The 23,405-nt window shown below is 48.0% G+C and overlaps 1 protein-coding gene across 3 annotated transcripts in view; it reads right to left on the bottom strand.

The window, feature by feature from the left end:
- KCNH3 (potassium voltage-gated channel subfamily H member 3) overlaps positions 1-23,405 on the bottom strand; it is a 166,178-nt gene that overhangs the window by 60,218 nt on the left and 82,555 nt on the right. For all 3 annotated transcript variants that reach the window (XM_075336943.1, XM_075336944.1, XM_075336945.1), the window contains 2 exons: positions 11,573-11,730; positions 3,256-3,463 (listed from right to left, as the gene is read on the bottom strand). In XM_075336943.1, the coding sequence (XP_075193058.1) occupies positions 3,256-3,463; positions 11,573-11,730 (366 nt within the window). The remainder of the gene's footprint in view (positions 1-3,255; positions 3,464-11,572; positions 11,731-23,405) is intronic.

The raw sequence follows: 23,405 nt of genomic DNA, 5'->3' as shown, positions 1-23,405 counted from the left end.
CTTACATTACTCAGGAAGCCAGGCTGGGGAATTCCCGGGCAGGATGAGTCATCCCAAGGGTGGGGGCTGCCTGGGAAATGAGTGAACACACTTAGTTTCACTTTAGAAGGAGTTAGAGCTGAGAACGGTTTTGGGAGCTGAAGAGAGCAGACAGCCTTAGGAGAGCAGCATTTAACAGACTGGTCCCGGGGACGGGAGACTGGTGGAATTAGTCCCAGGACCAGGGGCCATGCCACCACATTGAGTTTGCACAAGACAGACTGGGTGAAGCAGGAGACAACCAAGTGGAGCTGTGAGACAGAGGAGCCCTTCGGGGCCGGCGCAAGTCAGGGTGCAGAGCCCTAGGTTAGGGGAACCTTCATGGACTCTAACAAATCTGCAGTGAAAGGGATTTCACGTCCCATTGCCCACCACCAAAAGTCCCGAGGCACAGCAGCAGATAGAGACAGGAGCCATGGCCACGGTCAGGTCAATAACAAGTTTGGCGCTGCTTGTGTATGGGATGAAAAAATAAAGCCAAGGACACTCGGGTCCTTCACGCCATGGGGACCCACACTACAAGGCGCAAAGAGGAAGGTCTCACACGCTTCACAACACCGGTAGTGACCTCTGCTTCACCTGGATCGGCTGGGGCCCATCACGGCAATTACCGGTACTCTGCGGGCGCAGCACACGAACTGTGAGTAATAACACCTGGAACCTCAGTTCCTGTTTGAGACTGATTTGCCGGCACCGCCGCCCCGTGCTTCGGCACCAACGGCCCTCCCCCCGTCACAACCATTTTCCCTGGGGCTCGCTCCACCTGTGGGGAGCTGGACTATCTGAGCTGCAGTAACATCAGCCCTGGAGAAGAGCAACATCTTGCAGTGGTGGCTGATCCCTGGCCGCGCACCACAGGTGGTGCTGCAAAGGAAAACCCCCATCCCACCCTTTTTGACTCTCTTTGCCTGTAGCCGACTGGGCCACGGAGCCGGGTCAAGCCATTCACAGCAACCCCACAAAACCACTGACCCAGAGACTAGTTATGCCCTGCAGGTCCCGTGGGGTGCTACAGTAGCACATGGTCACATTAGAAAATGCAATAATGCAACAAAGCACTGTGGTGTTTGGGACACACTGATAGAGCCATAGCTATGAGAGTGGTGATGTCAGTGAGTTCACCTTAGGTCACAGAACCCCAGCTGTGACCTCAGGTGAACTCAGTGAACTCACCTTATGGGAACTCCATAAATTTACCTGAGATTAACTCAATTAACGCAATGCCAGATTACCGAATTAACCTATGTGTGCTTGTTAAGTATTTGGTTACAGAAAATTTGCATCTCCTGGCAGTAAAATGAACCAAAAATGCTATGCAGTTTTGATGCGTCTTTCTGCCACGAAATGCAGATTTGGTGCAGAAATGTCTGCAACCAAATACTCAACGTGTGCATTATACCCGAACCTGGTTGAGTTCAATAAGTTCACCTGAGGTCACAGCTGGGGTTCCCATGGTACCTGAGGTGAACTCATTGAACTTAGTGAAATGAACTCAAGTTAATTCATTGAACTTAATTTCAGATTACCAGCTTAGGCTATGTGCGCACTTTGACTATTTGGTTGCAGACATTTCTGCACTAAATCTGCATCTCCTGAAAGAAAAAAGCATCAAAAACGCATCTTGTTTTTGGTGCGTTTTTCTGCCAGGAGATGCAGATTTCTGCAACCAAATATTCAGCAGGTGCACATAGCCTAAGCTGGTCATCCGGCATTAACTTTATTGAGTTCATCTCAGATAAGTTCACCTCAGTTAAGTTCATAGAGTTCACCTGAAGTGAGTCTATTGAGTTCATTGAATTTACCTGAGGACCGTGGGAACTGCCAGCTGTCACTCAGGTTAACACATTGACATCTCCGCTCCCAGCTGCAGCTCCGTCAGTGTGACCAGGATATTACAGTACTCGGTCGCGTTTTCTAATGTGACCGCGCACTGTGACCTCAGATATTGCAGAGCCGGGATTGTCATGGGACGTCGTTGTATGGATTACAATGGACCTACTGCAGTGTTTTGGGAATTAATAAATTGGAGAAAGGATGTTTCTTTTAAATAAAAAAAATCTCTGGATTTTGGCTTGATGACATCTGTCAAATGGATGTACCAATTCTGGGGCGGCTGCAGGCTGCTATTTTTAGACTGGGGAGGGCCCAATAACCATGGACTTCCCCAGTCTGAGACTACCAGCTCCCAAGCTGTCCGTTTTATCTTGACTTGGTATCAAAATTGGGGGTTTATGCATGCTGGTTTTTATAATTATTTATTTAAATAATTTAAAAAAAAAAGCCACATGGGATCCCTTGTATTTTGATACACAGCCACGATAACACACACTGCTGGGCGCTGGAGCCTCCAGCTGTTTGATTTATATGAGCTGTGTATCAAAATATGGGAGATCCTATGCTATTTTTTCCCAATTATTTATCGACTTTTACACTCCACTTCTGGGGGACTCAGACAGCTAGTGTGAGGGCAACCAATCATAGATGCCGGTAGTCTTACTACAACCAGTTACAGATGCTGTCACAGAGGATGGGCAAGGGAAGCAGTGAATATTTCTAAAGTTTAATGTGGTGACCCGGAAGCAGTGAAACAGTTACACGGAAACTCGGTAATTATAATTGTTTTGCTTTAATTCCCATTTTGCTTCCTGTTTCCTTTTTATGGGGATTAAAGCAAAACAATTATAATGCACCCTCTGGCAGACTTGATGCTGCGTGTTGACAAAAAGTATGCATCCAAAAACGCATGTATTTTGGATGCATTTTGCATGCATTTTACATACGTTTTGGATGCATTTTTGTCAGTGCGTTCCCCCCGGCAATTCAGCTTTATTACATGCCCGCTGACAGCAGACACAGAGAGCCGGGCGATAAGAATGAACTCAGATGAACTTCACCCGACTTCATTGTCATCCCGCGGCTCTGTCTCTGTGTGCTGTCATGAACTCAGATGAACCTCTGAGGTCAGTGCCAGGACACAGGAGTCCGCAGCAGTGACGTCAGAGCTTCAACCGAGTTCCGCGCGAGTTCACTGACATCGCGCGGCTCTCTCTCTGTGTGTTGCAGCCTGATGTCAAAACAAATGGTCTAGTCGTACCAGAAGGAACTGTGTAATGACGTCTTTAGACAGGAAACGACAAATAAAATAATATGCATAGAAACTGTGTAAAAATGGAATAAATAATCAAGAAAAAAAAAATCATGGATTCAAAGACTTACCAATTTCTGGAACTTCTGACTGATTGCTTTCAATTTCTTGCTGACCAATGAAATACCAGACACAGGCCACCCAATGGGCCAGGAGAGCAAAGACAACCATCAAGAGGCTGAGAACAACTGCACTGTACTGAGAATAGCGGTCCAACCTTGGGAGGAGGCGTAGCAGCCGTAGTAGACGTACAGTCTTGAGAAGGTGAGCCCCAAAATACTGAAAGAAGCAAAAAGATATAAATGCAATAAGAGAACAAACATAAAATGTGTATATATTATTGATGAGAGTGTGTATATATGCAGTGTGTGTCTATATATATATATATATATATATATATACACAACCCTTGGCAAAAATTATGGAATCACCTGGCTCTGAGGATGTTCATTCAGCTGTTTCCTTTTGTTTAAAAACAGCAGATCACAGACATGGCACAAAACTAAAGTCTTTTCAAATGGCAACTTTCTGGCTTTAGGAAACACTAAGAGAAATCATGAAAACATAATGTGCTAGCCAGTAACGATTACTTGTCAAGACCAAACAAGGGGAAACATTATGGAATCATTTAATTCTGAGGTAAAAATAATGGCATCACCCTTGTAAATTTTAATTTCCAAAACTAACACCTGCATCAAATAAGATCTGCTCGTTAGTCTGCATTTAAAAAAGGTGTGATCACACCTTGGAGAGCTGTTGTACTAAGTAGACTGACATGAGTTATGGCTCCAACAGGAGAGATGTCAATTGAAACAAAGGAGAGGATTATCCATCTCTTAAAAGAGGGTAAATCATCACGCAATGTTGCAAAAGATGTTGGTTGTTCACAGTCAGCTGTGTCTAAAATCTGGACCAAATACCAACAACATGGGAAGGTTGTTAAAGGCAAACATACTGGTAGACGAAGGAAGACATTAAAGCGTGAAGACAGGAAACTTAAAGCAATATGTCTCCAAAACAGGATATGCACAACAAAACAAATGAGGAACGAATAGGAGGAAACTGGAATCAATATCTGTGAGCGAACTGTAAGAAATCACCTAAACAAAAATTTTGTTTGGTGTTGTTCCAATAAGATTTATAAAGATGACTGCCTGAAGAGAAGATGTAAATTTTCACAATCATTGATGATATGCGGTTGCATGTTAGGTAAAGGCACTGGGGAGATGGCTGTCATTACATCTTCAATGCCCAAGTGTACATTGAAATTTTGGACAGTTTTCTTATCTCATCAATTGAAAGGATGTTTGAGGATGATGAAATCATTTATCAAGATGATAATGCATCCTGTCATAGAGCAAAAACTGTGAAAACATTCCTTTAAAAAGGACACATAAGGTCAATGACATGGCCTGCAAATAGTCCGGATCTCAATCCTTTGGTGGAAGTTGAAGAAAATGGTCCATGACAATGTTCCAACCTCCAAAGCTGATTTGGCAATAGCAGTCAGAGAAAGTTGGAGCCAGATTGATGATGAATACTGTTTGTCCATGCCTCGGAGACTGCAACCTGTTATAAAAGCCAGAGGTGGTGCAACAAAATACTAGTGATGTATTGGAGTGTTCTTTTGTTTGTTTTTCATGATTCCATAATTTTTACCTCAGAATTGAGCGATTCCACTGGTGAAAATCTTTTGTGTTATTTCTCTACCAGCTTTGCAAAGCTGGAAACTGAAATCTCTGCTTATTCTTCTTTGCAAAACAGCTCTAGCTCAGTTAGATTGGATGGAGGCATCTGTACACAGCAATTTTCAATTCTTGCCACAGATTCTCAGTGGGATTTAAAGGGAAGGTGTCCCGTTTTTTTATTTTTGTATTAATAATAGTGATTATGAAATCAAGTATTTTTAATACAAAATTAAATTCACTGTTTATTTAGTTTTCATTTAATTCTAGTTTTACTGAAGCACTGGGGGCTGCCATCTTGGATTTGCTGTGAGTAAAGAGAGTTACTCACCTCCTTTATGGCAGCGCCCTGGGCATAGAAGACCGTTGTCGGACTCCGACCCCTATACTTAACACAGAAACACCGTCAGCTGTCCTCTGGACGCGACTCCTGGGCTGTTCAGATCACAGCAGAGGGAGGAGATCAGCGCCACATTTATGGAGCTCACAGTGTATGCTATGTGCGCCACTTTCCCCATGTCACCCGCTGGGATGGAGTGCTGCTCCCCACTCTGCCGCTGACCCCCCCTCCCACTCCGCTCAATCCCCCTCCACTCACTGTCCCTCTCCCCCACCGCTCAGCCCCCCTCCAACTCCACTCACACCCCCTCCGCTCACTCCCCCTCTCCCCCGCCACTTACCCCCCCTCTCCGCGTGTGCTCACCTCGGGTCTCCGCTCCTCGCTGCTATCTACTGTGATTGCTGACAGGTCAGGCAGCCAGGGGCGCAGGTCTGAGGTGAGTGCATGCGGCTGGGAGCGGTGATCGCAGCGTGACATCTGCAGCCTGAGCGGCACTGCGCACAGATCACCCCTCCTCGCCACATGTCACCTCGGACCTCCGATCCCAGCCGGCAGCACAGTATATAGGGGCGCAGGATACAGTGAGGCATTGGGATGCAGTCAGTGGGGCATTGGGATACAGTCAGTGGGGCATTGGGAAACAGTCAGTGGGGCATTGGGAAAAAGTCAGTGGGGCATTGGGATACAGTTAGTGGGGCATTGGGAACAATCAGTGGGGCATTGGCAACAGTCAGTAGGGCATTGGGAAACAGTCAGTGGGTCATGGGGAAACAGTCAGTGGGGCATTGGGAAACTGTCAGTGGGGCATTGGGATACAGTCAGTAGGGCATTGGGATACAGTCAGTGGGGCAATGGGAAACAGTCAATGGGGAATTTGGATACAGTGCGGCGCGGGATACAGTGGAGCACTATGCAGCTAGCTTTATTGACACTTTAGACATATTAGGATCACTTTGCGGCCACCAACAAAATGGCTCTGCACTGTGACCCTAAACTTCATCTTCCCTTCTCTTTTTGGAAACACCCAGAACAGGAGGGGGGTGACATCACACACAGGAGAGCAGATTCCACCCACTTTTACTGCAGTTGTAATGTGAGCTAGTTCTACAATAACTCTACAGCAGGATTTCAGCAGCTGCTCCCCCTAGTGTTTAAGAGTGGAAAATATCAAACTTTTATTTTTTTTTATATTTTGCTCAATTAAAAAAAATAATATTATTTAAACATAACATTAAAACATTAATAATTTATATTTTTTTGAGTTATTGAAAACAATTTTTTTTTATGACACCTTCCCTTTAAGTGTGGAATGTGATGGGGCCAATCACACACATGAACATGCTTTGATCTAAACCATCCATTGTAGCTCTAGCAGTATATTTAAGGGCGTCTTCTTACTGGAAGGTAAACCTATGCCCTAGTTTCAAGTCTTGCAGTCTCTCAGAGGTTTTCCTCTAGGATTACCCTGTATTTAATAATAAAATATAATATTTAGCTCCATCCATCTTCCCATCAACTCCAAACATCTTCTCTGTCCCTGCTAAAGAAAAGCCTCTCTACAGCATGCTGCTTCCACCATCATGTTTAACGGTGGGGATGGTGTTCTAAGGTGGATGTGCAGTATTCGTTTTCCACCCCACATAGCAATTTTCATATAGTCCAAAAAGTTCTGCTTTGGCCTTCTCTGAGCAGGGCACCTTCCACATGATAGCTGGGTCCTCTACATGACTTTTTGCAAACTGCAAACGGGAATTCTTATGGTTTGCATTCAAGAATGGTTTTCTTCCTGTCACCCATCAATTAAGGACCAGATTTGTGGCGTACGTGAGAGTGTGAGAGTGTATTAATAACCTTTATCCACTGTGAACTGCTGCAAAACACTTATTTACTGTTCATTGTATGCATTGTTACTGACCAGCCACAAGAGGCCGCTGTTTTGCATCTGCATTCAACTGTTTGGTTACTATAGCAACATCTCAACGGACTTCTCCACTGGACTTCGAGGGCTGAGGAGGCGCTGTGTGTGAGCTGCAGGGAAAGCGAGAGGTGTGCGTAACGGAAAGAATCCACCGCAGAAACAATGAAGTGAATTGGGCGATGATTCGGGTTGGAGTTTAGTGAGGAGAACCGTGACGTGTGTGAGCAACATCCAGTGCCAGAGATCACCATTCTGCAGTTGCTGGCTGTACTGATTCACCTTGAAATGATCTCAAAAGTCTCATATTATGGCAGCTGGACACCATAGTACCTGGGTACAGAGGCTGGGCCCAGGACCGCGTGCATGCTACACTTTATGTTTTGGTACAAAAACACCTATCTGATCTGTTAAGGCCAACTATAGACACACAGTAAGACTTGCCAGCTCTGCTGTGTCAGTTTACAGTTACATTGAAAGTCTTAAAGGGACAGCGCCACACTGTATTGACTGTTGCTCTATAAGATTACTAAAACTGTGTTGCTGAGCTGTGTGGTTTGCCTTCCCACTTTTACCATCTGCCTTCTCTGTGAGGCTTCAGCAATTAAGGGTATTCAGGGGGTTTATGGGATTTGTTTGTGTTTAGGTGGATAAGTTGTGAACTCTTGTACTGCATCACTGATAGGGCGTGTTCACACACTCACACCACACACACACACACACACACACACACACACACAGACACACACACACACACACACACACACACACACACACACACACACACACACACACACACACACACACTTATTCCAGCTTCCCAGAGGAATTATTAGGTATTAGGTGACTGTTCAGACAGTCCCTTTGTTAGGCAAAGGTGGGTGAGAAGGCAAGATAAATCGCGGTTATGGGTGGCGTAGCTTAAGGGTGTTGGCCTTCAGCCTTGTATTTATATTCTTCTGTTTTATAGATGTTTTTCTGTTTTGGTAAAGTAAAGCAGCCATTCATCAATCCATCTGCCTAGAGTCGCTTTCCTGGTGCGTGGTTTAGCTGTTTACTAGGGAGGCCACCCTGTACATGACTTACACGTATATGACTATTAGTTGTCCTGTATACAAATTCTCCCACCTGAGCTGTGAATCTGTCCTCCTTAGTGACTATGGTCACTAAGGCTGTACAGATTGCACCTACTTAAGGGAAGTGATTTATTTTTATAATGCCATTTATGACTGTCTATTGGGGCAAGGATGCTGAACTGGCATTGATTGCACCAGTATGTGATATGCACCTAATGATAGTTGTTATTGTATGAATCAGTTTGGTCACAGCTAGCAATTGAGGGTATGATTTGTATTCTAAGAAAGGTTTAATCGTTGTGGTTGACTTTTATTAAATACATTTGGTTTAGAGCCTTACACTGTCTAAATTGGGTGTATTGATTTGGCACTAGTGTGACATCAGAGCCGGATGACCACGATTTATCGTTATCATTTTTTAAAAAAACAATATATGCTCATTAGGTGCATATTTTTGTGTCCTAATATGGTAGGATAAGTGAAGTGGAAGCGAGAGATAGCCGACGAGGAACAGAGGCGCCCAGTTAAGTTAGGGTGTCATACCCTCCGTTGGCAGGTAGGGGTCAGCTATAGGTATATATCAGGGTCATTATAGTAATGTAATAAGTGTATTAATTCTTCAATTTTAATGACCCATATAGCTATTGAAGGAGATTTTTCCCCAATTTTGGTCTGACCTCTACTATAAAGTATTAAGAACAAGTAACATGTTTTCTGAAAAAAACAGGGAAAAAAACATAAAATATGTATACACATAGAAAATATCAGAAAATATAGTTTTTTGGTTGATCCCTCTTAGATATATGGAGCTTCCCTTTGGTACTAATGTGTTTGGGTGAATCACCTGTGCAATTTTACCAATTGAATAATAAAGAGATTTTTATAGGGATTTGTTTTTTCATGTGAATTTGTTTTTTTTGAGTGTCCCAATAATTGCTGTATGTTAGCCGTTAACATAGACTGAGCCCACCAGTATTGACGGGATCGACGTATAGTCTAATATGTATGGGGACCTCCCAACTCTCTCTTGACAGATGTCAGGGCTGTGAAGGATCTAACATGTCTGATTTAGGACTAGCAATCCTTTTATTCTCGGGAGATAAGCAGCCGCCAGAGGAGTATGGCATCAGTTGGCTGATCTGAGCACTTCTGTGTATGGGGGAATCGGGAAAGGTTCTGTCACACGCTACGATATATCGGGCGATATGTCGTCGGGGTCACGTTGTTAGTGACGCACATCCGGCATCGTTTGACATATCGTAGCGTGTGACAGCTACGAGCGACTGTTAACGAGCAAAAATACTCACCTTATCGTTGCTCGTTGACACGTCGCTCATTTTCAGAAAATTGTTCCTCCTTCTGCGCGCCGGTTGTTCATCGTTCCCGAGGCAGCACACGTTGCTCCGTGTGACACCTCGGGAACGACGAACTAGACCTTACCTGCGGCCACCGGCAATGCGGAAGGAAGGAGGTGGGCGGGATGATACGTCCCGCTCATCTCCGCCCCTCCGCTTCTATTGGGTGGCTGCTGTGTGACGTCGCTGTGACGCCGAACGTCCCTCCTCCTTCAGGAAGAGGATGTTCGCTGCCCACAGCGAGGTCATTAGGGAGGTAAGTACGTGTGACGGGGGTTTAACGACTTTGTGCGCCATGGGCAACAAATTGCCCGTGACGCACAAACGACGGGGGCAAGTGCGATTGTTTGTGTGTCACGGGCACGATATATCGGCGCGTGTGACGCCGCCATAAGACCTTTCTGACAAATTAGGACTTGTATAATTTATACATTATAAATAGCATATGGTGCCCTTGTAAAGTTTTTGCAAAGGAATATAGAACCTTTGTTTCGTGTAAGATACTTGTGGCGCCCCTGTGGTTAGGCGCTACAGGGGAATACAGCACCTTAACATCAAGGTGCAGTGCCCTTTGGTCACAGGTGAAAAAGAGAGGAAATGCAGAGTCTTATATTAGATTGAGTAACATTGACTCAGCAGCCCCTACCTTCATATTCCTGGGACTGTTTATATAGTAGGTCCATAGGGGGGTGGAGCCTAGCTGAGCGTGAGACGCGATGTGATTGATAGGACGACTGAGTGACAGTTAGTTAACAGTCAGTCAAAAAAAAGGAGTGACATGAGAGTAAATTGATGACTGAAAGAAGGGCTAGAAATAACATAGGCCCGATGTCCTGAGCGAGGGTACCCCAAAAGAAAAGAAAGACACAGGAAAAAGGGTAACCCAGACGGAAAGGGGACGCTTTAGGTCTGGCGACAGCCAGCTGAAGAGTTCAGGTCGACACAGGTATAACGGAACCGAGGAGGTTTGTCAGGTTTATCCCCAAACCATTGACCATTAACCTGGGATCTTAAATAAGAGGAGTCCTGGTACCCATCAAGAGTCTAACTACTAACCCCAAGCTGAGTTCACGACGCTTTTGCGGGATAGATAAAGAAACCGTGCAGCATCAGACTCCTGGGAAAACCAGTGACTAGACTAATGAGTGGGTTAAAGAGGGAGTCACAGAGCCCTCAGAGCAGGGACCGAGAAAGAGACAAGAAAAGGTTACCTCAGAGAGAGACTCTGTCATTAAATCTCCTCCAAAACTTGTGACCATTGGCCTTCTGGTAACCAAACTGTTTCTGTTGTGAACTGTGCAAAACAAACCAGCTGCTAGTAAAAAGGACTTGTTTGAACTGATGTGAATTCGGTGTGTCGTCTCTCCGCTATTCGACAGAACCCTGCGACATCAGAAAAAAAGGCAGCCATCACCGCTCGGTCGCTTCCCTCCTGGTCAGCGACCCTCTGCCCTGAGGTAAAATAACTCCACCTGTGGGGAGCTGAGAGATCTTAAGCTGCCGTCACCATCGCCTCAGAAGTCGGCCGCGGGCAGCGCTGGTATGTCCCGCTTACCAGACACCACAGGTGGCGTCACGTATATCTCCAAAATCATCCCTGTACCCCATTCCACAGCCGCAGAGTGAGCGCCCAGGGCACAAAGCCGGGACCGACCACCTGTGATAACCCCATCGAGAGTAAAGTATCCGTAGTCCCGGCGCCAGAGTACCCCCCTATCGAAAACCCTGACGGTTGACTCATACTTCTCTGCTACTGCATTTATTATAGACAAATAGAATAAAAAAATTACACAATCATAAGGAATTCATATAGACGCTGGCATCATATTATTTTTCCACAGTTAAACACATCAAATGAATTTAGTAGGATCACATCTCATTTCTTGTTCTTAGGTGAAATGGCCTCGTTAGTACGGCTGATAATTATATAGAAGTCACTCAGACAGTGGAAAGTTGTGATATAATGAAAACTACAGAAGGTAGATCTGGTTATAAAATAAAAACCAATATGACTCACTATATTGACTTTGAAGCTGTAGAGCAGATCCACAGGAAGGGCAGCTAGAAGGTCCAACAGAAACCATGTCCTGATATAATGGAGGAAGATAAGGCGTGAAGAGAAAACGACCTGTCCTGACTGACTGACGAATGTGGTACGGAAATTCAAGATGATATCTGTTGAAAAATACCATACTGTTGGAAACTCACGCTACATTAATGACAAACATTTGTTTCTAAACCATAAAAATTGTTAAAGTGGTTGAATGGGACATTCATATTGATGACCAATCCATAGGAAAGGTTATTAATATGAGATAGGTGAGGATCAAACATTCTGCTGGGTGATAAACGTGAAGCACTCAGTAACATCCTTTAATCACTGTAGAGAGCTGTTATGTCCCCATCCACACATGGTTTACATCTGGTGGCTGCAGGAGCAGAGATTAGCTGATAAGAAGATATGACGTGTGTCGGATACACACTGATCTAAAAAAGATGATATGTCTCATGGATAGGTAAATCCTGCTTTACACGTTGCAATTTCGCATACGATCTCGTGTGCGATTTGCAACACCCCCATCGTATGTGCGCCACGTTCAATTTGTTGAACGTGCCGCACATACGAGTAACCCCCCATCACACGTACTTACCCGTCCATACGACCTCGATGTGGGCGGCGAACGTCCACTTCCTGGAGTGGGAGGGACGTTCAGCGTCACATCGACGTCACGCAGCAGCCGGCCAATAGATGCGGAGGGGCGGAGCTCAGCGGGACGTAAATGTGGCGCCCTGGACAAGCCAGGGGCCATAGAGAACAACACCAACACACCCCACACTCCCGGTCAGGCACACCAAAGTCAGACAAAACCCTTGTTGCCTTCCTCCAGGGGCTGATGTTCACACCAGGGGGGGGGCCCGCCCACCGAGGAGTTCACAGTCCTGGAGGCGGGAAAAGCAGGCAGATCAGTTTTAGTTTGGAAGTGAAAGTGGAAGGAGGAAAGTGGCAGTTGAGCAGACTGAAGTTGGTCCGGGTGTGTGGCCCGGACAGATCAGCAAGGTTGGCAGACGGTGGTGACTGCAGGAGTGGCCTATCAGAGTTTACCGTAAGGACCGTGGACGGGCAGTGGCCCGGCGGTACCAGACCGGTACACAAAGAGAAGTCAGCACCATCCGGCAGGGGCTTACGGACCCCGGCAAGGCTAGGAGTCGCCGTGAATTTGCCAAATCCGTTAGCGAAGGGAACCTCCTGGGTTTCCCAGCAGCCAAGTCCCAACAGAAGGCAACCGTCCAACCGAGAGAGGGAAACACAGTCACCACCAAGGCTAAAGTTCCCAGGGCCAGAGCCTGCGGGCAAAAGGGGCTCCTCCAGCCCATATCCAAGCTGGGGAGCGGGTTACCGGTGGGAACCCATTGGAACCGTTTACAGTACATAGGTGCAGGGAAAGGCAGTCACCATCAACCTGCCGGGAGAACCAACACTGCAGCCGTCTGTGGGACCCGTCCATCCAGCCGTGTGTTTTACCGAGAACTGTGTCCTCATCATTGGCTGAGTGAGTACCACCGTGCCGTGCGGCACAGCGCTGCCCCCGCGACCCTGCACCTCACCAGGCCCTGTAACCCGCCTGCCATCCTTCCCTACCCCATCACCGGGCCCCGGGAAAACCAACCCCCTACCCACGGAGGGGAGAACTAACATCAAAGCTGCTCCCTGTCACTGCTCCCGGAATCCCCGTCTAGAGCAGCGGTGGTGTCACCAATATCACCACAACCGTGGGTGGCGTCACGGACAATAACCAAATCCCCACAATTAATCCCATCCCTTTTCACTCACGGGCAAGGAGCGCCGCTCGAGTCCCCGGGATCCGGCCCACCGCTCGAGCCACCACCGAGCAGCAGCAGCTGCAGTAGCAGCGGCCGGACCCGAGCAGTGGGAGAGCACAGCGTCCCCTCCTCCACCCGCGACATAAACATCCCGCCCACCTCCTTCCTTCCGCATTACCGGCCGGGAGCCGCAGGACGCAGGTAAGATCTGTTCATCGTTCCCGGGGTGTCACACACTGCGATGTGTGCTACCCTGGATACGATGAACAATCTCACGTTCAATTTTAGAGAAAGGTACGATGTGTTTGCGATGAATGTTTTACCGTTCAATCGCAATCGCACGTACCTGTCACACACTGCAATGTACCTTACAATGCCGGATGTGCGTCACTTACGACGTGACCCCGCTGACACATTGTAAGATATATTGCAGCGTGTAAAGCGGGCTTTAGCGATACATAAGTCTTGGGCAACCCCTTTAATTATCACTTATAGTACAGCACTCGGGTGTCACCGTTAATAGAGCGGCATCATGCATACACAACTGCAGCACCAAATACTGTTCTCATGAACAGAGGGGATCCTTGCAGTATGACCCCCAGCGATTAGACACTTATCCTGTGGATATGGAATTAGTTTTGGTTCAGGGACCATCACAGTTAGTTGTGATGGCAGCTGGACCCAATAGTCTGCTCCACAGAATATATTCACAGGAGTGCAAGAAGGTAAACTATGAAAAACTAGTGAGTTTCTCGGATTGAACACCTATTTTAGTATAAAATGAAGGATTGCCTAACTGCAAAAAAAGTGTGTCAACTCGGGAGCCATATGTGGCTCGCTGGCCTGTGTTGTGTGGCTTGTAACTGTCTGCCAGTTTGGTGCATTAGCACCAGGTCAGCTGTGGAAACAATAATAATCTGGATTCTTATTGGCAAAAATAAGAGGCAGTTCCCATATCTCAGCTACTTGGAACCATATATGACATGCAACGAAGATGTTGGGCTTAATGGAGACTGACCTTAATGCTCAGCTTTTGACCATTAAGACACTAAATAGATTTTGTGAGACGTTTTAACTTAGGAAAACTCCTGACATCACCAGGCAGGAGTCATGGAAAAGTGTTTAAACACACAGTATCGCTGTATGGTTTAGTAGTCAAGACTTAGAAAAAGAAGCTTTATTTTGGTGCACTGCTGACAGACTATTTAAAGAGGACCTGTCACTTGAATAAATTACCTTGTAAACATCCCTGAGCTCCCGATTTTGCCGATATTTAAAATTTTGTGCTGCGTCACTGAGTAACACAGATATTCATATTTGTTTCTTCTGGAGCGCAATATGTGAAATCTCTGCTCTGCAGTCCAACTGAGCATTTCGTTTGTCTTCTCTGGGGGCATGTGTCTTTATCCCTCCCAGACGCTGCCAATAATATCTCAGCTGCCTGATAGACTAGTAGATTAGCTGCTGAAATGTGATTGGCAGCATCTGAAAGGGAGGGATGAAAGCTCAAGACCCCCAGAAAAGACTGAGTAGATGTAAGGAGTTTGAAGTGCTATCCACACCCCTAGAAGATAAAGTGAAGTGTTGTAATGTAATGCACTGTTTTTGCAGTAGTTAAATGTGTTTGTTGATTGACCTGTATGTAGTCCTGCATAGGTGGGTTTACTGGGTGAAACTGACTTAGACTGGTTAGGAGTTATATGGGAAGACAAGAGGGTGTTTCCCAGGAAGTGAAGATCAGTCAGAAGTCAGAGTTCATTATTAGTGGACCTAAACTCCAAGTGTTGGCAGATGGCTGAGTTTGAGTTGTGTTGTGAGGAGAGAGCACTACAGATATTATGACTGGAAGTCTGAAAAACTGGAGAAGACTGTGAGAGTTATAGTTTGGTGAACAGGAAAAAATGCTAGATTGAAGCCTAGGCCAGGGTGGCCAATTTAATATAGAAAGAGGTCCAGGTAAATTGAAAAACCTGTGTAGAGATAAATGGACCGAGAAAATGTCTTGTATCAGAGGGATGTGAGTTATATTATACTACAGAGTGAAAGGTATCTGTGATGGTGTGATATTGTGGGTTGTGTATCATTTTGTGTAGGTTCGTACTTTAGGCGTGGTGCTCTGTCTATTCTATTTATTATTTGTCCTGTCTGCAGGTTAATAACCCTCCTGCAGTGCTTCTGTCCCTAGGTGTGGGGGAGGGGGGCCTGGAACCCACCCAAACTCTCTGCTTACCTTTGGGATTATTCAGTGTGGCTGAGAACTACAAGAGACAAGCAGCAAGATTTATCTTTTGAAGAGAAGCTGTGGCTACAGGCAGCACCCCAGAGAGCCATTGAGAAATCCTGATTTACCTGGAAAAGGACTGCTGGAGGATTGTGACTGATCCCTGGGACATTTATCTCTTACTGGACTATATCAATGTTCCTGAACTATTTTACCCTCTGTGTGGTGGATTATTTTATGGACCGTCTGATTTTGCTTGGAATAACTGTTCTTTGGATTGTTCATCCATCTCTTGCTCAGTTGATTGTGTGATATCGGAGAAGGACCCCGTGACAGTATCCAAATTGTAAACACAGAAGAAAATAATGTTTGCCATGTTGGGACACAAATTCCTCTTTAGGGAATTGAGGGTGCATCACAACCTGGAGTCTGTGACCCTCAGAGAAATTAATTTGTATACTATAGTGGGGAGACGTAACAATGCGACCTCTCTAGCGGAGACCTCACAGGGAAAGATGAGATTCAACAGAAGTATTAACCGAACTGTAGTGGGATACAAGTGTGTGGGAGGCATTCAAAAACATCTGTTGAGTAACTTATCGGAAAAGTGTTCATGCCTACTTTTAGCAAGGGAACTGTAACAGAAGAAATGTGCCTACTATCTGTTGTGTTGTTACCAAGCTAAAGTTTAGTAAAAATCATATTTTTGGACATTGGTCTCTCCTCATTCACTGTTAACCTTCTGGTTCTGGCCTGGCGTATTCAATGGCAACGAGCAGTCTGCAAAGTTATATCGTCCCAGAAAAAAAAATCACAGAAACACTCCTAGACAGGATCCACAGTTTCATGTACTGTGGTGGGTCGTGAGAAGCGAGTATCTCATCCATGATTACCACTCCCTTCCACATTACATAGATACACCCAGTTGTACTAGAAAGCAGTGATTTCACATATTGTGCTCCAAAAGAAACAAACTTTATTATCTCTATAATAGAGTGACACAGAACAAAAGTGAAAAATGGAGGCAGAATCAGGGGAGCTCAGTGTTTTTGACAAGATATTTACCTCAGGTTTTTTTGAACAAGTGGTTGGTCTTATTAAAGAAAGAGTTTACCAGTGAGGGTCCTAATGTATTCTACATCACTCTAACAATGTAATTTCAGGCACATTTCTGACACTTCTTAATACATTTACTAATTATTGTTCCCCAATCATAATTTTATTGATAGCTTATTGATGACTTTCACCCTTGCATCACCATATAAAGTCGATCCAGAAATTAATTTCTTCCATGTAAACAAACAAATCATTACATACAGATCAATGCTAATCATCTCCTCCACTGTGCTATGAAATGACCAGCCAGATATCTATATTTTATGGGGGTATTTTGAGCAATCAATTTCATAGAAATGCATGGTTGGCATGTACACCAGAGAAATCTCCTTAAATATGTATACATAGACTCGTACGGTAAACCCCTGACATTGTGTATACTTTGGCCTGTATACAGTACTGTTGTAAAAGTTTTAGGTAGGTTTGGAATAAATGCTACAAGTGGTAATAGTTAACATTTATCAACTAACAAAATGCAAAGTGAGGTACAGTTGCACACAGTTTTTGAAGGAACTTCGCAAGAGTTGGTTGGAATCTTGGAAAACCAACCACCTTATTTAGATGTAGCTTGTGCATATCCTACTGTCCGTTCATGTAATCCCAGACAGACTCGATGCTGCTGAGATCAGGGCTCTGTGGAGGCCATATTTCCAGGACTCCTTGTCCTTTACAGTGAAGATAGTTCTGAATTACATTGGCTGTATATTTGATGGTATGGTATGGGATGATGGATAAAGTTCTCCCTGAATTTCTCAGCATTGAGGGCACCGTTATTTCTGACCAAATCCCCTACTCCTATTGCTGAAATGCAGCCCAAAACTTGCAAAGAACCTCCAATATACTTCACTGTTACCTTACACTATTTCATATTCTAATTCATCAGTCAAAAGAACTTGTTGACATTTTTCTGCATTCCAATTCCTGTTATCATGCATAGTTGAGTAACTTAGCCTTGTTTCCATTTCAAATATGTGGCTATTTGGCTTCAACTCTTCCACGAAGGTCACTTTTGGACCGATCTCTCCTATTAGTAGAAGGGTGTAGCTGGGTCCCATGGGCTGCTGCAAGTTCTGAGTTCATGACACTGATGTGTCGCGGGCGGGGAGGAGGGTGTCAGCACACTACGCTCACCCCCTTCTGCTCGGGTCCGGCGGCTGCTGCTCAGTGGTGGCTCGAGCGGTGGGCCGGATCCCGGGGGTTTCTCGAACGGCACTCCTCGCCCGTGAGTGAAAGGGGTTTGTTGGGTGTGGGAAGTATTTATTGTCCGTGATGCCACCCACGGTTGTGGTGATTTCACCACCGCTGCTCAGTACGGGGATCCCGGGGATGGTGATGTGGAGCAGCCAGGTGTTGTGTTGCCCCTCCATGGGTAGGTGTTGGTGATCCCGGGGCCCGGTGATGGTTTGGGAGGTGCAGGGCCTGGTGGGCGCAGGGATGCGAGGGCAGCGCTGTGCCTTGCGGCACTGTGGTACTCACTCAGCCTGAGACGTTGACACAGTTTTTACGGTAAACCAAACGGCTGGATAGACGGTCCCACGGACGACTGCACTTGCTCTCCCAGTAGGTGACGGTGATGTCCCTTTTCCTAGCACCTTTGTGTACTTGTTGGTTGCGATGGGTCCCCACCGGTAACCCGCTCCCCGGCTTCAAGCTGGACCGGGGGAGCTCTACTCTTTGCCCGCAGGCGCTGGCCCTAAGAAACTGGTGCCTTGGCGGTGGCGGTGTCTCTTCTACACTGGCTGGGCTGTTGCCTTCAATCGGGACTTGGTTGTTGGGGGATCTACGTCCCCGTCACTGACGGATTCGGCAAATTATGGCGACTCCAAGCCTTGCCGGGGTCCGAGAGGCCCCTGCCCTGGTGCTGACTGTCCTTCGGAACACTGCTCCAGACCGCCGGGCACACAGCCTACGGGGTCCTTCCAGGAACTTCCAAACGGTCCCCCTCCAGACAGTCACCGCCGTTGCTGACCTTGCTGACCTGTCCTGCACACAGCTGGACTACTTCAGGCTTTTACACGCTCTTTCTCTTCTGTCACCACTCTTGCTTTCCTCCTTTACTACTTTTCTTCCTTCACTTTTCACTTAGCTGTTTAGCCCTGTCTGGGCTACTCCTCCTTCATGTCCCTCCTGGACTCAAGTGCCTGGTTTCTCCCGCCTCCAGAGCTGTGTCCTCCTCGGTGGGTGGAGCCAACCGCCTGGCCCACCCCCTGGTGTGAACATCAGCCTCTGGAGGAAGGCAACAAGGATTTTTGGTTAGCTTAGATGTTCCTACCTGGGATGTAGGGTGTGGTGGTGTGCGACCTGTGTCCCCTGGCTTGCCCAGGGCGACACATTCCCCCTTAGCAAAATGCAGACCGTCCGCGGGCTGCCGTCCAACACCGGTTTTATTTTTTCGGAAAAAGATAACATAGTAATATAACATATTTACATTTTGAATAATAACTCTTCCCAAGACGGGAGGCACATTTCTTTTAACGTTGCATAACGGTTTACGGTTACGGTTTCCGCTCTCTCCCACCCAAGCAACCTGGCCCTGATGCTGCCCCTAAAGCCCAGGCAGCACCCCTTGACCCACAGTCCAGCACACGGTACCCGTGCGGGATCTGTCCTTCCCTCCAGAGGGTAGCCACCGGTTCCTTTGGTGGCTGGGCCCCAGCCTGCTCTGCTCAGGGCCCTCCCTCCAACCTGCCTCTCCGGAGGCGGCATTGCGGAAAACGGTAACGGTAAACAACTTATTTACAAGCCACTTAACGTTTGTGGTTGCCCTGCAAGTTCATGGGCTTGTCCATGAGCAGTTCCTCATTCAAAACTTTTAAACGGTCCCTACGGGGACAACGGTGCCGGCTCCAGCCGGTTGCAATCACAAAGCAAATCAGGTGAAACTTCGGTAATCATTTCCTTATCATTCTTTCAAACTTTTAAACAAACACAACAAGGTGGTGGTCCCAACGGGGACTGGACAACGGAGCTCCGCTGCCCTACTCCAGGCCTTCAGCTTCATCCGAGGGAGGGGGTGCAGGACTCACTCTGCTCTCCTGGCTGCCCCGCAGCTTCACATCCAGGGCAAACCACCCCCTCTCTCCGCAGTGTCGGGTGTACCGAACAAGGTCTCCCGGCATTAGGTTGCGGCCGGGATGCTCCTCAGGCAGGTGGGCATTCACATCCCGCCGGGCTACAAACACTTCGGCCTCCAGGCCCGGCTCGTAGATGAACCCGTAGCCCCGGCGGACATCAAACCGCCTCACCTGCCCCTCGTACAACGGGCCCCGGACACGGAACGTGGCCTGGCGGAAATTTTCTTTTTCTCGGATAGCTCGGGCCACCAGCTCGGCCTTCTTCCGCTCCCTCTCGGCGATCTCCAGGCCCAGCGGTACCGGCTCCCTATCCCAATACGGCGCTGCCGCCAGCGCCGGCGCACGGGTCGGGCCCCGCGGGACATCCTGGACGTTGTCCACTGTCAGGAATCTGGGCGGCATGTCCCGCGGTGCCTTGGCCTTGGGCGCTGCCTTGCAGCAACAACCCGGCGCTACCTCAGCCGAGGTGTGGGGGATGGGCATAGGGGCTTTCCGCTGCTGGGCCTTCGGCGCAGAGCGGGTCATCGGCTCCGGCTCGGGGAACTTCTCAGGGGATGCCTCCGGTTCAACCTTCGGGATCTTCCACGGTAACACCTCCGGTGTGCCGCGGGCTCCGGCTACAGGTCGGCCCGCCTGGGCGGGGACGCTGGGTACTGCTACCGGTTGCGGTGGTAGCAGGCCTAGTGGCTGGGTTATGGCCCCCGGGACGGGTGGCGAGGGAGGCAGCGGGGGGAGAGGGCTTGGACCGGGCCCCACAGCCGCGATGACCGGCCCTTCAAGGGCATCGGGACGTGGGTCACTCACCCTCCCTTTCTCCGCCTCCTCCTCGCGTCTCCGCACGGTGGCTATAACGTCCGCCATGTCGGCCTCCCACTCCTCCATGAGGAGCTGCATCCTGACCTGCAGCCTTTGGTAGAGCTGCGCGGTTCGGATCTCCACCCACGCCGCGGTTCCAGGCACGGGGGCTACGGTGTCACGGGACGGCATCCACATGATGGCTTCTTCTCTACTTCCAGGAACGGTATATTCGCAGAGTCCTGGCGTCCCTGCTTTTATAGCTGCAGCTACATGCGTCCAGCCGCCATCGCGTCCCCCTTAGCTCTTTCCGGCCCCTCCTCTCTCGGGGCGGGGTTTTGGCCTTCGCGCCTCCACTACTCGAGAAGACGCTCGAGCGGGAACTTTTCGCGCCAAAGATGGCGGCTTCTGAAATTTTTCTGCCGGATACCTCCGGCGGTAACAAGGCGCACCTCTACCAGACGGCAGAGCGGTAAGATCCTGTTCGTGACGCCAAGTTGTCGCGGGCGGGGAGGAGGGTGTCAGCACACTACGCTCACCCCCTTCTGCTCGGGTCCGGCGGCTGCTGCTCAGTGGTGGCTCGAGCGGTGGGCCAGATCCCGGGGGTTTCTCGAGCGGCACTCCTCGCCCGTGAGTGAAAGGGGTTTGTTGGGTGTGGGAAGTATTTATTGTCCGTGACGCCACCCACGGTTGTGGTGATTTCACCACCGCTGCTCAGTACGGGGATCCCGGGGATGGTGATGTGGAGCAGCCAGGTGTTGTGTTGCCCCTCCGTGGGTAGGGGTTGGTGATCCCGGGGCCCAATGATGGTTTGGGAGGTGCAGGGCCTGGTGGGCGCAGGGACGCGAGGGCAGCGCTGTGCCTTGCGGCACTGTGGTACTCACTCAGCCTGAGACGTTGACACAGTTTTTACGGTAAACCAAACGGCTGGATAGACGGTCCCACGGACGGCTGCACTTGCTCTCCCAGTAGGTGACGGTGATGTCCCTTTTCCTAGCACCTTTGTGTACTTGTTGGTTGCGATGGGTCCCCACCGGTAACCCGCTCCCCGGCTTCAAGCTGGACCGGGGGAGCTCTACTCTTTGCCCACAGGCGCTGGCCCTAAGAAACTGGTGCCTTGGCGGTGGCGGTGTCTCTTCTACACTGGCTGGGCTGTTGCCTTCAATCGGGACTTGGTTGTTGGGGGATCTACGTCCCCGTCACTGACGGATTCGGCAAATTATGGCGACTCCAAGCCTTGCCGGGGTCCGAGAGGCCCCTGCCCTGGTGCTGACTGTCCTTCGGAACACTGCTCCAGACCGCCGGGCACACAGCCTACGGGGTCCTTCCAGGAACTTCCAAACGGTCCCCCTCCAGACAGTCACCGCCGTTGCTGACCTTGCTGACCTGTCCTGCACACAGCTGGACTACTTCAGGCTTTTACACACTCTTTCTCTTCTGTCACCACTCTTGCTTTCCTCCTTTACTACTTTTCTTCCTTCACTTTTCACTTAGCTGTTTACTTTAGCCCTGTCTGGGCTACTCCTCCTTCATGTCCCTCCTGGACTCAACTGCCTGGTTTCTCCCGCCTCCAGAGCTGTGTCCTCCTCGGTGGGCGGAGCCAACCGCCTGGCCCACCCCCTGGTGTGAACATCAGCCTCTGGAGGAAGGCAACAAGGATTTTTGGTTAGCTTAGATGTTCCTACCTGGGATGTAGGGTGTGGTGGTGTGCGACCTGTGTCCCCTGGCTTGCCCAGGGCGACACAGATGCAAATCTTCCAATTTCAAAAGGAAGTAAGCATAATATATATGTCATCTACTGCATGGTTTCCTTGATCAGCCACACCGTCTGTGGTCCTCAACTTTGCCTACTTCTTACTGTCCTCAATGCTGAGAAATATGGGCAGATTCTTATACAGTACCATCTGGGAGGCATCTGATTGACTCTGCAGCAGGAAAGCGGCCTCAAACATGTAGCCAATGTTATTGAGAAATATCTAAAGCATAAAGAAGAACAAGGAGTTGTGGAAGTGATGACATGTCCCCCATAGAGCTCTGATCTCAAGATCATTGAGTCTGTCTGGGATTATCTGAAGTAATAATAGGATTTACACAAGCCTATATCCACAAAAACAATTGTGGTTGGTTCTCAAAATTTTTTGGAACAACTTCCCTGCTGAGTTCCTTCAAAAAGTGCATACAAGTGTACCTGAAAGAACTGATGCTGTTTTAAAGGGAAAGGGGGTCACACTAAATAATGATTTGATTTAGAGTTCTCTTTTTGTTCATTCACCACTTTGTATTTTGTTAACTAATTAAAATAAGCTATTAACACACTCCTGCCTAAAACCTTTGGACAGTACTGTATGTCAGCTCATTCACAATCAAATTTATTGAAAAGCACAGTTGACATTGTCATTCAATACTACTATATACAAAAGAACATGCCGTATATACCTGAGTCTAAGCCAAGTTTCTCAGCCCATTTTTTATGCTGAAAACGCCCCCTCAGCTTCAACTGCAGTGAGGGTCCCATAAAAAATTATTCTCACCTGTCCTCCATTCCCGCTGTGCCCTCTTACTTGCTTCTTGTGGACCGCTGGCACAATAGACCTCTCGGAGATCGCAGCTGGTGCAGGGGCTGCCACTGTTGTCTTCAAAGCTTTACTTCACTTCAATGCTTTGCGGTGCAGGAAAGCATTCAACTGAAGTAAAACGCAAATGCAGCAGCGGCGTCTACAGCGGCAGTGATTACTGAGGGGTCTATGCGCCTGTGGTCTGCAAGAAGCAAGTAAGAGGGCACCGCATGAACGGAGGACAAGTGAGAATAATTTTGTATGTGT

This window comes from Anomaloglossus baeobatrachus, chromosome 2 (genome assembly GCF_048569485.1).
Source record: "Anomaloglossus baeobatrachus isolate aAnoBae1 chromosome 2, aAnoBae1.hap1, whole genome shotgun sequence".
Classification (NCBI taxonomy): domain Eukaryota; kingdom Metazoa; phylum Chordata; class Amphibia; order Anura; family Aromobatidae; genus Anomaloglossus; species Anomaloglossus baeobatrachus.
Note: the sequence above shows the minus strand (reverse complement) of the source record. Positions and strands in the feature narration are given on the sequence as shown.